At 48.6% G+C, this 15000-nt stretch overlaps 1 protein-coding gene across 1 annotated transcript in view; it reads left to right on the plus strand.

The window, feature by feature from the left end:
• Positions 1-15000, plus strand: part of dab1a (DAB adaptor protein 1a) — a gene marked incomplete at both ends in the record, with an annotated part of 86244 nt that overhangs the window by 52351 nt on the left and 18893 nt on the right. The window contains 5 exons of the mRNA XM_083648200.1: positions 26-157; positions 4733-4852; positions 5722-5760; positions 6226-6288; positions 8401-8454. Coding sequence (XP_083504326.1) covers positions 26-157; positions 4733-4852; positions 5722-5760; positions 6226-6288; positions 8401-8454 — 408 coding nt within the window. The remainder of the gene's footprint in view (positions 1-25; positions 158-4732; positions 4853-5721; positions 5761-6225; positions 6289-8400; positions 8455-15000) is intronic.

Below are 15000 nucleotides of genomic sequence, written 5' to 3' on the forward strand. Positions count from 1 at the left end.
CATCCTCTTGCCTGGCCTCCTTCAGGTCCTCCAGCATCACCATGCGGTCCACGAGATTTCCTACATCGCCAAGGACATCACGGACCACCGCGCCTTCGGCTACGTCTGCGGAAAGGAGGGCAACCACCGCTTCGTGGCCATCAAGACCGCTCAGTCGGTTAGTGCCTGTGTGTGGCCTGTATGTGTGTGTGTGTGTGTGTGTGTGTGTGTGTGAGAGAGAGAGAGAGAGAGAGAGAGAGATACTATCTATATGTGCCTGTCTGAGTGTATGCATGCATGTTTCAGTTTTAGTGAACAATAATTTATTTACATGTGCACGGGGTAGAATAGAATATTCCCCCTATGGAGTCTAAGGTGGTGGTGGTGGTGGTGGTGGTGAAGAGGTCTCTGAGATCTGCGAGGCAGAGAAGAGGAGAGGGCTTCTGGAAATCTCAGACCTGGGCGTCAAAGTGATGGACTGGAGGTGAATGTGGTCGAGGAGGTTTGCAGCAGATCACACTGAATTGACAGCAGACAGCACGAGAGAGGAGAACAGCTTTTAAAGTTGCCGGCTAAGGTGTGATTGGCTGAATAGGAAGCTGTGGCTATCTCTGATTGGTTTAGCAAAAGCACTAATGCCCGCTAATCAGCTGTATGCAGGTGAGCTGGGAAGAGAGAGGGAGAGGGATGAATGAATGAGTGAATGAAAAGCAAAGATAGTCTTCCTGTCTGAACTTAGGCTATAAGCTTCATTTGTGTGCATGTGTGTGAAGTGTTTGTAAGTGTGTGTTTAACCATGTACCTGTGTGTGTTAATGTATGTTCACGAGGGTCTTCTCTCAATAGAAACAACCACTTGACATTTAGATAAGGACCCTTGAACAGCAGCTCATGTTCCCTTGTGTTTGCCATACTGTTTACCCTGCAGAGCTCTATAGCTGCTGTGTGCGCACAGTGTGCGTGTGTGTGTGTGTGTGTGTGTGTGTGTGTGTGTGTGTGTGTGTGTGTGTGTGTTTGTGCGCATGCGTGCGTGTATGTGTGTGTGTGTGTGTGTGTGTGTGTGTGTGTTCAGTCTCCACAACACACATGAGATATTGAGTGTCCCTCTTGGGCCTGTTATTGTTGTTGTTGCTCTTGTTTGTGTCTGTGTGCTGCTTGTTTAGTCTGGCTGCAGCTGGCTCTCTCTGTAGCTGTATTGATTTCCCATAGTGAGTCGATGAGAGTTTGAGTGTGTGTCACCGGCTCTAATGGCAGATCCATCCTCCCAGGGCCACGAACCGCGGCTCTGTGACTCAGACAAATACTCACGACACACACTATCAGGTCGAACATCAGGTGCCCCTCCACACACACACAGACACACAAACACTCACACACACACACACGCGCGCGCGCGCGCACAGTGCACACACTATCAGGTCGAACATCACACACACACACACGCGTGCGTGCGTGCGCACACACACACACACACACACACACACACACACACACACACACACACACACACACACACACACACACACACACACACAAGCAAATTCCCTGCCAGTCTCACACTGGCAGGGAACAAAATTGTTGCTCACCAAATGAACGCTCCTGTCCAGCTCTCTGATTGGTCAGCTAAACTGGAGTCTTTTTTCCAAGATGTCTGCCGACAAAGGGTCAGAATCCTATTTGAGTCGTGTGGTGATTTGGGGGAGCTGTTTGTGGAGAGGAGAGAGTGGGCCCACAGTTTGTGGCAGATGAGGCCCTAATTGGAACGTCAGCACTTTGATGAACAAAGCATGTGTGTCTGTGTGCAGACGACTAAGAGCTGCTCGAACAGGCCAATTTAGGGGTCAATTGTGGAGGACTATAATTGGCTTTGCGCTCTACTGCCAAAGTTGTTTGTGAAAGCCATTTTCAAAGCCTCAGAACAAGAAAGATTTTCAGTGGGGGTTGAGGTACACTAAGTACATAAGGAATGATTGTTACTGGTGCTCTGCAGGCAGTCTATCAATCAATCACAATCTGTTACTCACTTGTTACTTTACCTATCTTATTACAAAGTTACTGTGAATATATCACTTCCTATAGAAAATTTTAGTATGTGGACTTTGTTCCAAGTTCTGTTTGGCCACAGCTATGCCGTTTTATGGCATTGTGACAAGCGATCAGTGATGTCACACACACAAACAAGGAGGCATTGTGACAAGACTGATCAGTGATGTCATAGGGCGGCGCACGCATGCACACACACACACACACACACACACACACACACACACACACACACACACACACACACACACACTGATGATGTCAGTGATATAATGGGGCACACACACACACACACACACACACACAAGGAGGCATTGTGACATCACTGATGCAATAACATTTAGTGAGCAACACACACACAAACACACACACTCACGCACGCCAATAGGGCAGGCGAGGCCGAGCTACGGGCGAGGCCAAGCTACGGGCAAGCCCGTGCAGCAGCCGAGCCTAGTTTAATAGTATGTGTGATGTGTGAACTGTTGTAATTTACTTTGTTGCACCAACCTTCTCTTGACCTCAACAAACTCAATTACGACACTTCACACGTCACAAAATACCTCCTGGGATACGTACGGCACTCCTGCAACATCACAGTAGAGGTCTTCACGGGTCCAAAATCACGGACCCGGACCCTAATGGACCCGGGACATTTGTGCCCGGACCCGGAGTGGAGCCGTCTATTATTAGAAATCTGAGACCCGGCCCCGTTCAGAACCGATAAATGTCGGACCCGTGTGGACCCGTATATTATTAGAAATCTGAGACGCATGCAGATGCATGACTGAAAAGTCCCCTGGCTAACGTTAAATGCGAAGGGACACGCCGCCAACATCTTCACTGTGCGTGGCGTTAGAAAGTGCGTTTCACAGTGATACATGGGGGCTGCTAGTACTGTTAACGCTAGTTAGATAGTACAGTAGTGGCAGTCTCTAATATGCTACCGCCGTTCATTCCCCCAAAAACACACACAACAGCGCTAGAAACAATCACATACATGTTGTGACTTGTGTACTCACCATGCGATCATCAAATAATAATCCAAAGTACGCGAAACTGTCATTTTCAAAGTAAATCCATAGCGAGAGGAACCAGCAAGAGTGGTTCCAAGAGGGTTACCTCTCTGCAACGAAAATCACTTCCTTGTTTGCCTGAGACGCATGTGTACCCATGCGCTCACAATACATGCGCTTTATGTAAACGAGGAAGTAATGTAATTTTCGTTGCAGATGGGAACGCTCTTTGCTACTTATTTTCTCTATGGATTTACTTGCAGTTTGTGACAACAAGCCTCACGTGCGCTGTTTTGATGCGTTTCTCTCAGATCAGCGCTGATCACGGGTCTTCTCGGATCCACTCTTATTACACATAACGATAAATAGACCCGGACCCGTGGGGACCTTAATTGACCATAAGAAATATGGACCCGGACCCGTACGGGTCTCGGAACGGGTCCCGGGTCCTAGGGTCCGAGTAGACCCGTGAAGACCTCTATATCACAGATCGCTGATAGAAGATCCGATGATGGAATTTGCCTTTCAGTTTCAATTAGTCACGTCTGAAGCACAGACAACTGAGACGAGTTCCCACCAAAGTCCTTACGCAACACCACCACAAATGGCCCATTTCCACCGCAGGTAGTAGCGCGGTCCCGCTCCGCTCGACTCGATAAATGGTCTAATTCCACCGGTAAAAACCATCCCAGCCTGGGTTGAGTTGGGGTTGAGTCGTGCTATTTTTCGTCCCTGCCTCGTTGGGGTTCTAGGGCTGTGAACCCGGTACCATACGGTGACGTGAAAACATTGTTGACGACTGATTGGTCAGGCAGAATCGTGTTTACTTTGTCTATCTACTGACTGTCAATGCAATGCTGCATACCAGTTTAGTGCGCTTACCTTCTCTTCTGTTATTTCCATCAGTCTTTTGTGTTGCTGCCTTCGCCTCTGGTGAAATAAAATCGTGGCGGTGGTTTCAATTGTTTTGAGAGAGAAAAAAGTCAGCTGGTCAGGAAGCCCTTGTAGTTGAGTGCAGCGCTCTGCTAGGCCGCAGGCGGGTCTTTGGTGAAGCCGCGGTCTTGCCTGAGGTCAGTGCATGGTCCTATGAATTAATTGGACCAGTAGTAGGATGAGAGTAGAGTAGGAGAGAGAGAGAGAGAGAGAGAGAGAGATGATGGGGCATACAGTAGTTGCCTAAACATAAGGAGGATGTGAATCTAAAAGGGAGACAGTAAGTTTGAGTGTTGGCTCGGCAGAGTAAAACCTCCAGCCTTACTCAAGTGAGTCTGACAAGAGCAGTGTGCTGCTGAGGGAGACGACACTAAAATAGAACAATGTTATGCACGACGGCCTTCGGTCTGTGAACTCCGGTGCACTTTGTCCAGCTGTCAATAATTGATTAGGTCTGAAACAGCATCATCCCTGTCAGACATTGTGCTGTCTGTGTGACAGTGGTTAAAGGGTATATGAGTCATCTAAGTGGCTTGTTGTCAGAACTCGCCTGACAAGAAAGGTGGTACAAGCTCAGGCAGGGGGCTCGCATCTGCACTTGTCACTGTCTGAACCAGAGCAAGAGGAGGAATAGATTGTGTAGTGATTGTGTGGGTGGGTGTTTGGGTGCGTAGATGCTCGTTATCTGTCTGGGAGTGTGTGCGCATAATGTGTGTGTGTGTGTGTGTGTGTGTGTTAATGGTCAGTGTGTCTGTGTTCCTATAGGCTGAGCCTGTGATTCTGGACCTGCGGGACTTGTTCCAGCTCATCTATGAGATCAAGCAGAGAGAGGAGATGGAGAAGAAGGCCCAGAAAGACAAACAGTGTGAACAGGCGGTCTATCAGGTACACATGCTGGTTCTGTTACACTGTGGGCTTTTCCCATTGACGGTATACAATATGGACACATCATGACAGCTCCTCAAAGGTGAAGCCAAAACATCTCGATCCCTCCCTGGTGGCTGGCTGCAGTATGTCTTAAATCCCTCCCCCTCCATTTTTAGCGGATGGGACATGAGGCAAACTAAAAAAAAATCAAATACACATCAGATACATTTTTCCCAAAGATGATTTTGATCATTTTATCACACTGACGTATGTTCAAGTGCTCATGTTTTGGAGAAGTTTATTTTTAAATCGTTATTTGATCAGACAGCGACATGGCTGAGGGGGCTCAGCCCGACTCTAGTTGCATGCTGATGTCACACAAGCAAGAGGGCAGCTCGCTGAAACAAGAGATTTTGGCTTCACGCGGGGACGTGTGGTCCATATGTATATACAGTCTATGGTGTCCCCCCCCCCTCCTGTTTTGTTGTCTTAGCAGAACTTTATCATCCACCTTAAGTCTTATCTGTATCTGAGGACTCTTGGAAAGGCTAGTCGGGTAAAAGACAAAAACAAACCAAAGCAAATGACATACAGAGCAGCCACTCACGGCACCATCTGCCCATTGTCCTTATGTCCCCTTTCTCTGATTTGTCTTCTCTACACCTCTTTCATTTCTTTCTAACTCTCCCTCCCTCCCTCTCTCTCTGATGATTGCCCAGTGATGATCTGAATGGGGGGAAGTGGCTACACCCTGCTGTGCTTTGCTCCTACTCTTTCTACTCCAATGGCTTAACTCTCCGCCTCTTCCCTCTTCTTCTCCATCTTCTCCATCTTCTCCCCGCTTCTTGTTTGCTCTCTCTCTCTCCCATGCGGCCGCTCCTCTGCAGACAATACTGGAGGAGGACCTGGAGGACCCTGTCTACCAGGTAACTTCCTGACCAATCAAATCGCTGCTCTCACCCCAGCTGCATTCTATCCAATCGGCTTGCTCCTCTCTGTGTGCACTGTGGGGAGACAGTCCCTGTTTGGTTACACTGTGTGGTTTGGTTACACGTGGTGTCCGGAGGCTCAGACAGGTCTGTATTGGGAGTCAACTGGGAGACCCTCATGCTAAACCAGAAGGATCAACTCTGTGAGAGAATGGGCCTGTGCCTGTGTGTCTCTGTGCATGTCTGCCTGCTTGGCTGAAAGATCTATTTGGTGTGTTCTCTGTTGCTCTGGGAAGTTTTTAACTGTTTTCTGCTTTACAAATTCTCACTTCTTCTTGGATAGCTTTTTAATGGGAGCCTATTGACTAATCGCCTCTGTGATTTCTACACTTTTCTCTTCCAATTCCTTTCTTATCTCTTGTTTTCCTCCCCCCCCCCTCCCCTCTGCTGCTGACGTTGTAGTACATTGTCTTTGAGGCGGGACACGAGCCTATCCGCGACCAATCAGAAGAAAGCATTTATCAGGTACTCACACACAAGCTCTTCCTCTGCGCTTGTGTCTGACTGAGTAGAGTTGAGCGAGTGACAGAGAATATGGACGATAGCTAGGAAGCCAGATTTATTGATATTGTCTAATATTAGATAACACATGTGACATTTAGCAGTGAAGCCAGACAAAAATGATACATCCATATGATGGATGCACACACACTCGGCATAATATATCTTCAGAAGCAACAGTGATTTTCTATAGTGACAGGCTACTTTAGTGACAGGCTTACTGAATCCCGAAGACTGGTCAATATGTCACTGTCCATATTCCATCCATGCACAAGTCACTAACATAAATACATGTGGACACACATATTGCTCTAATGCAGTAATGGAAGTTGGATTATCTCCATGTTCTACGCAGCTGTAAAATATATACTTACGCTACTGTAGAAACAGAACATCTAATCATAATCTAATTACAAACCTTTACAAGGAGATCATTTTAATTAGAGAGATTTAATTTGCCATTTGCAGGCCGATAGGTGTTCTCTTTATTGCTATAAATATATCGGTGCCTGCTCGTAAAACCATGGGGCAAAGTGAAAATGAAAGACAATCAGAATCAGGGGCGTACAACCAGCCAGCGCTCTCTAGAGGGCCCTGCACCCCAGGGAGTCAAGCTTTTCTTTGGGTGCACTCCTCAGGGGGCTGGGTAGACGTCCGTGGGATGGAGAGGGGGAGGGGCTGCTGTGTGTATGGAGGGGATGTGGAGGTTATTCCTGGCCTGTGAGGCAGACCCCTCCTCTTTTCCCGAGGAGATGAAAGAAAGGCGAGGGAAAAGAAAGATTAATCACCAGCCTCCCGTTTGATCTTTAAATAAAATGGATGGAAAATAGACTGGGTGCTGGCACGCGCACAAACACACACACACACACACACACACACAAACACAGAAACATGCACCATGCACGCACGCACACACGCACACACACACAAACACAGAAACATGCACCATGCACACACACACACACACACACACACACACACACACACACACAAACACAAACACAGAAACATGCACCATGCACGCACGCACACACACACACACACACACACACACACCACGCACGTGTGCGCACACACACACCACGCAGACACACACACACACACACACACACACACACATACATACATACATACACACACACACACACACACACACACACACACACACACACACACACACAAACAAAGTCATACACAAACCCACACACACACACAGCGGGCTTAAGAATCGTGCCTCTCAGCCAGCCTCCAGCCACAGAGGAACTAATGTATGAATAAAGATGGCGTCTTCTGGAAACAAACATGTGAAAGAAGTAAACAAGGCGATGAGCGGAGGAGAAACCATGGGACAGGCTGTGCTCGTTAGATATCCACATTATTCACCAATGCTAATTTTCACTTACATTTAGCAGACGTGGTGATTAGGATGCCTCCAGCTGGGGACGCGTGAAACTTTGTTTCAAACATGATTTCCTGTTGTTTCAAACATGTATGAGAAGCCGACACATCATTAAATTCCAGGATTCAGATATCAGCGTTTCACCATCAGTGCTAAGGCTCATTGTTTCTTCTCATTCCACACGCTGTCAAGTCTATCTGCCTGTGTGACAGAGAGATATTACATGTCTCCATGTGTGTGACAATCTGACTTATTACATGTCTGTGGGTGTGATAAGCAGCCCGCGCTTAGCCATTCTTTATTAGAGAGAGAGAGAGAGAGAGAGAGAGAGTGGGAGAGAGACCTAGAGACATGCAGGAAGAGAGAAACAATCACCCCTTGCAGACTGATAGTCTACTGATTAGTCTAGATGATTCTCACTCCACAGATTTTAATTCTGATTATCACTGACGGGCATGCATCTCTCTCTCTCACACACACACACACACACACACACACACACACACACACACACACACACACACACACACACACACACACACACACACACACACAAGTAATTGACTCCTGAGAAGCTAGTGTTTAGTCTTTTGAGTCTCACGGTGAATATTGTTTCATTGATGGAGAGGTAAGGGGTTCTCTGGGCTGTTCTCTGACTCTATCGGCCGGTCATGTAGGTTCCAACCAGTCAGCAGAAGGAGGGGGTCTATGACGTCCCAAAGCGACACCCAGTGAGTGACCGTGTGTTTGCCTGTACCCCCCCCCCCCCAAACCCCCGCCCTCCCGCCGCCTGGCCTGCCTCCCCCTCTCAGGCAAACCTCTCAGCTGCACTAGCATTGCCCGCCACCACATTTTCGCTCATGCCCCGCCCCCCTCAGCAGTGCCCTCCCACTCTAGATCCAGTGATTTGAGTTCCTCTATTTGTCCCAAACAGCGATCCAGTGTGTCTGTCTTTCCCCTGAGAGGTTTGCTGGGACCCAGTGCTCTGTGCAGTGTGCTGTGCTACTGCTCTGTGCAGTGTGCTGTGCTACTGCTCTGCTTGTGATGTAGCTGTGGCGGTCGCTCCGTGATGCCTGCTCCTTATATGGTTAACTGGAGTACTGTGTGTGTGTGTGTGTGTGTGTGTGTGTGTGTGTGTGTGTGTGTGTTTGCCTGTGTGTGTGTCTGTGTGTGTGTGAGAGAGAGAGAGAGAGAGAGAGAGGATGCTCTCTCCTGCATGTCATGTGGGTTGGCTTGATGAAGCATGCCTGGCTGTGATTGGCTGGTGGTGAATATAGTATAAGCCTGCATGATCTTATCTCCGATCGCGCCGTGGAAATACACATTCTGTCATGGCCGCATCCTTCTGTTAATGGATATAAATGATACGTCTGAACACAAATGTGCATGGCTTCATGCTTTTGAATCTATATCCTGGAGGATGCTGCACACTTTTTCTCCCTGTTAATATATAGCAGTGTTGGCCATGAATACATAACACATTGTGTGTGTGTGTGTGTGTGTGTGTGTGTGTGTGTGTGTGTGTGTGTGTGCGTGTGTGTGTGTGTGTGTGTGTGTGCGTGCGTGCGTGCGTGCGTGCGTGCGTGCGTGCGTGCGTGCGTGCGTGCGTGCGTGCGTGTATTTGCTGCCACTGGCGGTGCTTATAATGAAAGATGACCTTGACCGGTTGTCGGGCTGCACTATAACTCAGCTGCTCTTTATCAGCCTAAAGATGCTCCCTGACTTCATCTGCTAAAACCCCATACACACCTAAAAATAACCCGGCTGCTGTTTACTGTTTGTGTGTGTGTGTGTGTGTGTGTGTGTGTGTGTGTGTGTGTGTGTGTGTGTGTGTGTGTGTATGTCTGTGTCTGTGTGTGTCTGTGCGCATGTGCGCGCATGTGTGTGTGTGTGTGTGTGTGTGTGTGTGTGTGTGTGTAGCTCCCTCGTCCCATATTGCTAGTCCATTGTCCAGTTCTCCCTCAGTCCATTCTGAGCCCATCATCTCTGTGTTTTCCCCGGCAGTGGGTTTTCTTATCCCTGAACTGCTCCCTATCACAACCAGCAGTGCAGAAGCCCACTCTATCAGGTTGGGTAGGCTGGAGTCAGTCTGCAGCTCTCTGGCTGTATATTATCAGGTTAGGTAGGCTGGAGTCAGTCTGCAGCTCTCTGCCTGTATATTATCAGGTTGGGTAGGCTGGAGTCAGTCTGCAGCTCTCTGCCTGTATATTATCAGGTTGGGTAGGCTGGAGTCAGTCTGCAGCTCTCTGGCTGTATATTATCAGGTTTGGTAGGCTGGAGTCAGTCTGCAGCTCTCTGGCTGTATATTATCAGGTTTGGTAGGCTGGAGTCAGTCTGCAGCTCTCTGGCTGTATATTATCAGGTTGGGTAGGCTGGAGTCAGTCTGCAGCTCTCTGCCTGTATATTATCAGGTTGGGTAGGCTGGAGTCAGTCTGCAGCTCTCTGCCTGTATATTATCAGGTTGGGTAGACTGGAGTCAGTCTGCAGCTCTCTGCCTGTATATTATCAGGTTGGGTAGACTGGAGTCAGTCTGCAGCTCTCTGCTTGTACTGTATATTATCAGGTTGGGTAGGCTGGAGTCAGTCTGCAGCTCTCTGCCTGTATATTATCAGGTTGGGTAGACTGGAGTCAGTCTGCAGCTCTCTGCTTGTACTGTATATTATCAGGTTGGGTAGGCTGGAGTCAGTCTGCAGCTCTCTGGCTGTACTGTATATTATCAGGTTGGGTAGGCTGGAGTCAGTCTGTAGCTCTCTGCCTGTACTGTATATTATCAGGTTGGGTAGGCTGGAGTCAGTCTGCAGCTCTCTGGCTGTACTGTATATTATCAGGTTGGGTAGGCTGGAGTCACTCTGCAGCTCTCTGGCTGTACTGTATATTATCAGGTTGGGTAGGCTGGAGTCAGTCTGCAGCTCTCTGGCTGTACTGTATATTATCAGGTTGGGTAGGCTGGAGTCAGTCTGCAGCTCTCTGCCTGTATATTATCAGGTTGGGTAGGCTGGAGTCAGTCTGCAGCTCTCTGCCTGTACTGTATATTATCAGGTTGGGTAGGCTGGAGTCAGTCTGCAGCTCTCTGCCTGTATATTATCAGTTTGGGTAGGCTGGAGTCAGTCTTGTGGCCCTCTGGCTGTATATTATCAGGTTGGGTAGGCTGGAGTCAGTCTGCAGCTCTCTGGCTGTACTGTATATTATCAGGTTGAGTAGGCTGGAGTCAGTCTGCAGCTCTCTGGCTGTATATTATCAGGTTGGGTAGGCTGGAGTCAGTCTGCAGCTCTCTGCCTGTATTATCAGGTTGGGTAGGCTGGAGTCAGTCTTGTGGCTCTCTGGCTGTATATTATCAGGTTGGGTAGGCTGGAGTCAGTCTGCAGCTCTCTGCCTGTATTATCAGGTTGGGTAGGCTGGAGTCAGTCTGCAGCTCTCTGCCTGTATATTATCAGGTTAGGTAGGCTGGAGTCAGTCTGCAGCTCTCTGGCTGTATATTATCAGGTTAGGTAGGCTGGAGTCAGTCTGCAGCTCTCTGCCTGTATATTATCAGGTTTGGTAGGCTGGAGTCAGTCTGCAGCTCTCTGCCTGTATATTATCAGGTTGGGTAGGCTGGAGTCAGTCTGCAGCTCTCTGCCTGTATATTATCAGGTTGGGTAGACTGGAGTCAGTCTGCAGCTCTCTGCCTGTATATTATCAGGTTGGGTAGGCTGGAGTCAGTCTGCAGCTCTCTGCCTGTATATTATCAGGTTGGGTAGGCTGGAGTCAGTCTGCAGCTCTCTGCCTGTATATTATCAGGTTGGGTAGGCTGGAGTCAGTCTGCAGCTAGCTCTCTGCCTGTATATTATCAGGTTGGGTAGGCTGGAGTCAGTCTGCAGCTCTCTGCCTGTATATTATCAGGTTGGGTAGGCTGGAGTCAGTCTGCAGCTCTCTGCCTGTATTATCAGGTTTGGTAGGCTGGAGTCAGTCTTGTGGCTCTCTGCCTGTATATTATCAGGTTAGGTAGGCTGGAGTCAGTCTGCAGCTCTCTGCCTGTATTATCATGTTTGGTAGGCTGGAGTCAGTCTTGTGGCTCTCTGGCTGTATATTATCAGGTTAGGTAGGCTGGAGTCAGTCTGCAGCTCTCTGCCTGTATATTATCAGGTTGGGTAGGCTGGAGTCAGTCTGCAGCTCTCTGGCTGTATATTATCAGGTTGGGTAGGCTGGAGTCAGTCTGCAGCTCTCTGGCTGTATATTATCAGGTTGGGTAGGCTGGAGTCAGTCTGCAGCTCTGCCTGTATATTATCAGGTTGGGTAGGCTGGAGTCAGTCTGCAGCTCTCTGGCTGTATATTATCAGGTTAGGTAGGCTGGAGTCAGTCTGCAGCTCTCTGCGTGTATATTATCAGGTTGGGTAGGCTGGAGTCAGTCTGCAGCTCTCTGGCTGTATATTATCAGGTTAGGTAGGCTGGAGTCAGTCTGCAGCTCTCTGCCTGTATATTATCAGGTTGGGTAGGCTGGAGTCAGTCTGCAGCTCTCTGCCTGTATATTATCAGGTTAGGTAGGCTGGAGTCAGTCTGCAGCTCTCTGCCTGTATATTATCAGGTTGGGTAGGCTGGAGTCAGTCTGCAGCTCTCTGCCTGTATATTATCAGGTTGGGTAGGCTGGAGTCAGTCTTGCGGCTCTCTGCCTGTATATTATCAGGTTGGGTAGGCTGGAGTCAGTCTGCAGCTCTCTGCCTGTACTGTATATTATCAGGTTGGGTAGGCTGGAGTCAGTCTGCAGCTCTCTGGCTGTATATTATCAGGTTGGGTAGGCTGGAGTCAGTCTGCAGCTCTCTGGCTGTATATTATCAGGTTAGGTAGGCTGGAGTCAGTCTGCAGCTCTCTGCCTGTATATTATCAGGTTGGGTAGGCTGGAGTCAGTCTGCAGCTCTCTGCCTGTATATTATCAGGTTAGGTAGGCTGGAGTCAGTCTGCAGCTCTCTGCCTGTATATTATCAGGTTGGGTAGGCTGGAGTCAGTCTGCAGCTCTCTGCCTGTATATTATCAGGTTGGGTAGGCTGGAGTCAGTCTTGCGGCTCTCTGCCTGTATATTATCAGGTTGGGTAGGCTGGAGTCAGTCTGCAGCTCTCTGCCTGTACTGTATATTATCAGGTTGGGTAGGCTGGAGTCAGTCTGCAGCTCTCTGGCTGTATATTATCAGGTTGGGTAGGCTGGAGTCAGTCTGCAGCCCTCTGCCTGTATATTATCAGGTTAGGTAGGCTGGAGTCAGTCTGCAGCTCTCTGCCTGTATATTATCAGGTTGGGTAGGCTGGAGTCAGTCTGCAGCTCTCTGGCTGTATATTATCAGGTTGGGTAGGCTGGAGTCAGTCTGCAGCTCTCTGGCTGTATATTATCAGGTTGGGTAGGCTGGAGTCAGTCTGCAGCTCTCTGGCTGTATATTATCAGGTTAGGTAGGCTGGAGTCAGTCTGCAGCTCTCTGCCTGTATATTATCAGGTTGGGTAGGCTGGAGTCAGTCTGCAGCTCTCTGCCTGTATATTATCAGGTTGGGTAGGCTGGAGTCAGTCTTGCGGCTCTCTGCCTGTATATTATCAGGTTGGGTAGACTGGAGTCAGTCTGCAGCTCTCTGCCTGTACTGTATATTATCAGGTTGGGTAGGCTGGAGTCAGTCTGCAGCTCTCTGCCTGTATATTATCAGGTTAGGTAGGCTGGAGTCAGTCTGCAGCTCTCTGGCTGTATATTATCAGGTTGGGTAGGCTGGAGTCAGTCTGCAGCCCTCTGCCTGTATATTATCAGGTTGGGTAGGCTGGAGTCAGTCTGCAGCTCTCTGGCTGTATATTATCAGGTTAGGTAGGCTGGAGTCAGTCTGCAGCCCTCTGGCTGTATATTATCAGGTTAGGTAGGCTGGAGTCAGTCTGTAGCTCTCTGGCTGTATATTATCAGGTTAGGTAGGCTGGAGTCAGTCTGTAGCTCTCTGGCTGTATATTATCAGGTTGGGTAGGCTGGAGTCAGTCTGTAGCTCTCTGGCTGTATATTATCAGGTTAGGTAGGCTGGAGTCAGTCTGTAGCTCTCTGGCTGTATATTATCAGGTTGGGTAGGCTGGAGTCAGTCTGCAGCTGTCTGGCTGTATGTTAACCCCAGCTTTGGCTGACAGTGTTGAGGTGCCACTCTCTCCTCACCCAGCCCACAACACACGCTGCTATTTGGATTGCCTTTGTGTTGGCAGGTGTCTCAATGTAACAAATCCAATATCTCTCTCTTGTTGTGCAGCCACTTGGACCATTCGTCCTTTCTGCTTCAGTTACAGTGCATTTAACCGAACTTCTATTCCCACTCAGTCAGAGGGAGTCAAGATAATCCCATATGAATTACATTGTGTGAAGAAACTCCTGTGGTAGGTGGCTTGTATTGTAGTTAATCATATTACCAGGCAAGGTTGATTTTCCTCCTAACAGACAGATTTATAGTGGAGCGTATTAGATGAGATTGCTGTGTGTGTACAGTACTTTGGATGAAATGATACTGCCGGCAGAACTGTGACCTCCTGTCGAAACCAATCTCTCCTGTTGTTTACTCTATCACCTTCTTAAACGATGACAAATCAATAAAACACCCACACGCGCGCGCGCTCACACACTCTCACACACACACACACACACACACACACACACACACACACACACACACACACACACACACACACACATACTCACTCACACACACACATATTCGTGCATGCATGTATACACAGACGTGCACATGCACACACAGACGCACACACACACACTCACACACACACACGCACACACACACACACACACACACACACATTCGTGCATGCATGTACAGTATACACAGACGTGCACATGCACACACAGTGTACATACTGTACGTGCACACACACTCACACACATTCGTGCATGCATGTATACACAGATGCACACTGTCACACGCGTGTGCGCACACACGCACATACACGCATGCGTGCATGCAAGTATACACAGACGTGCACACGCACACACAGACAGACACAAGGCTGTTTCAATCGACTGAGCCCTTGACCCTTGTGTTGATTCAACAGTGGCCCCTGGTACTCTTTGTACCACAGACTCCCACACAGAGGTCATCATATTTCCTCCCTCCAGCCAAGTACATCAGCTCTGCTCAAACACCCTGGATTGCTATGATGTGATCTGATGTCACAGGGTTGAAAGGTCCAGGCCGTTACTGTGAATTAAAAAGTGTCCCCTAACCTTGTGAATTAAAAAGTGTCCCCTAACCAATGTAAAGTCCTCTAACTGGCCTGCCTGCTTAAAT

Source organism: Poromitra crassiceps, assembly GCF_964638095.1.
Source record: "Poromitra crassiceps genome assembly, chromosome: 12".
Lineage (NCBI taxonomy): Eukaryota > Metazoa > Chordata > Actinopteri > Beryciformes > Melamphaidae > Poromitra > Poromitra crassiceps.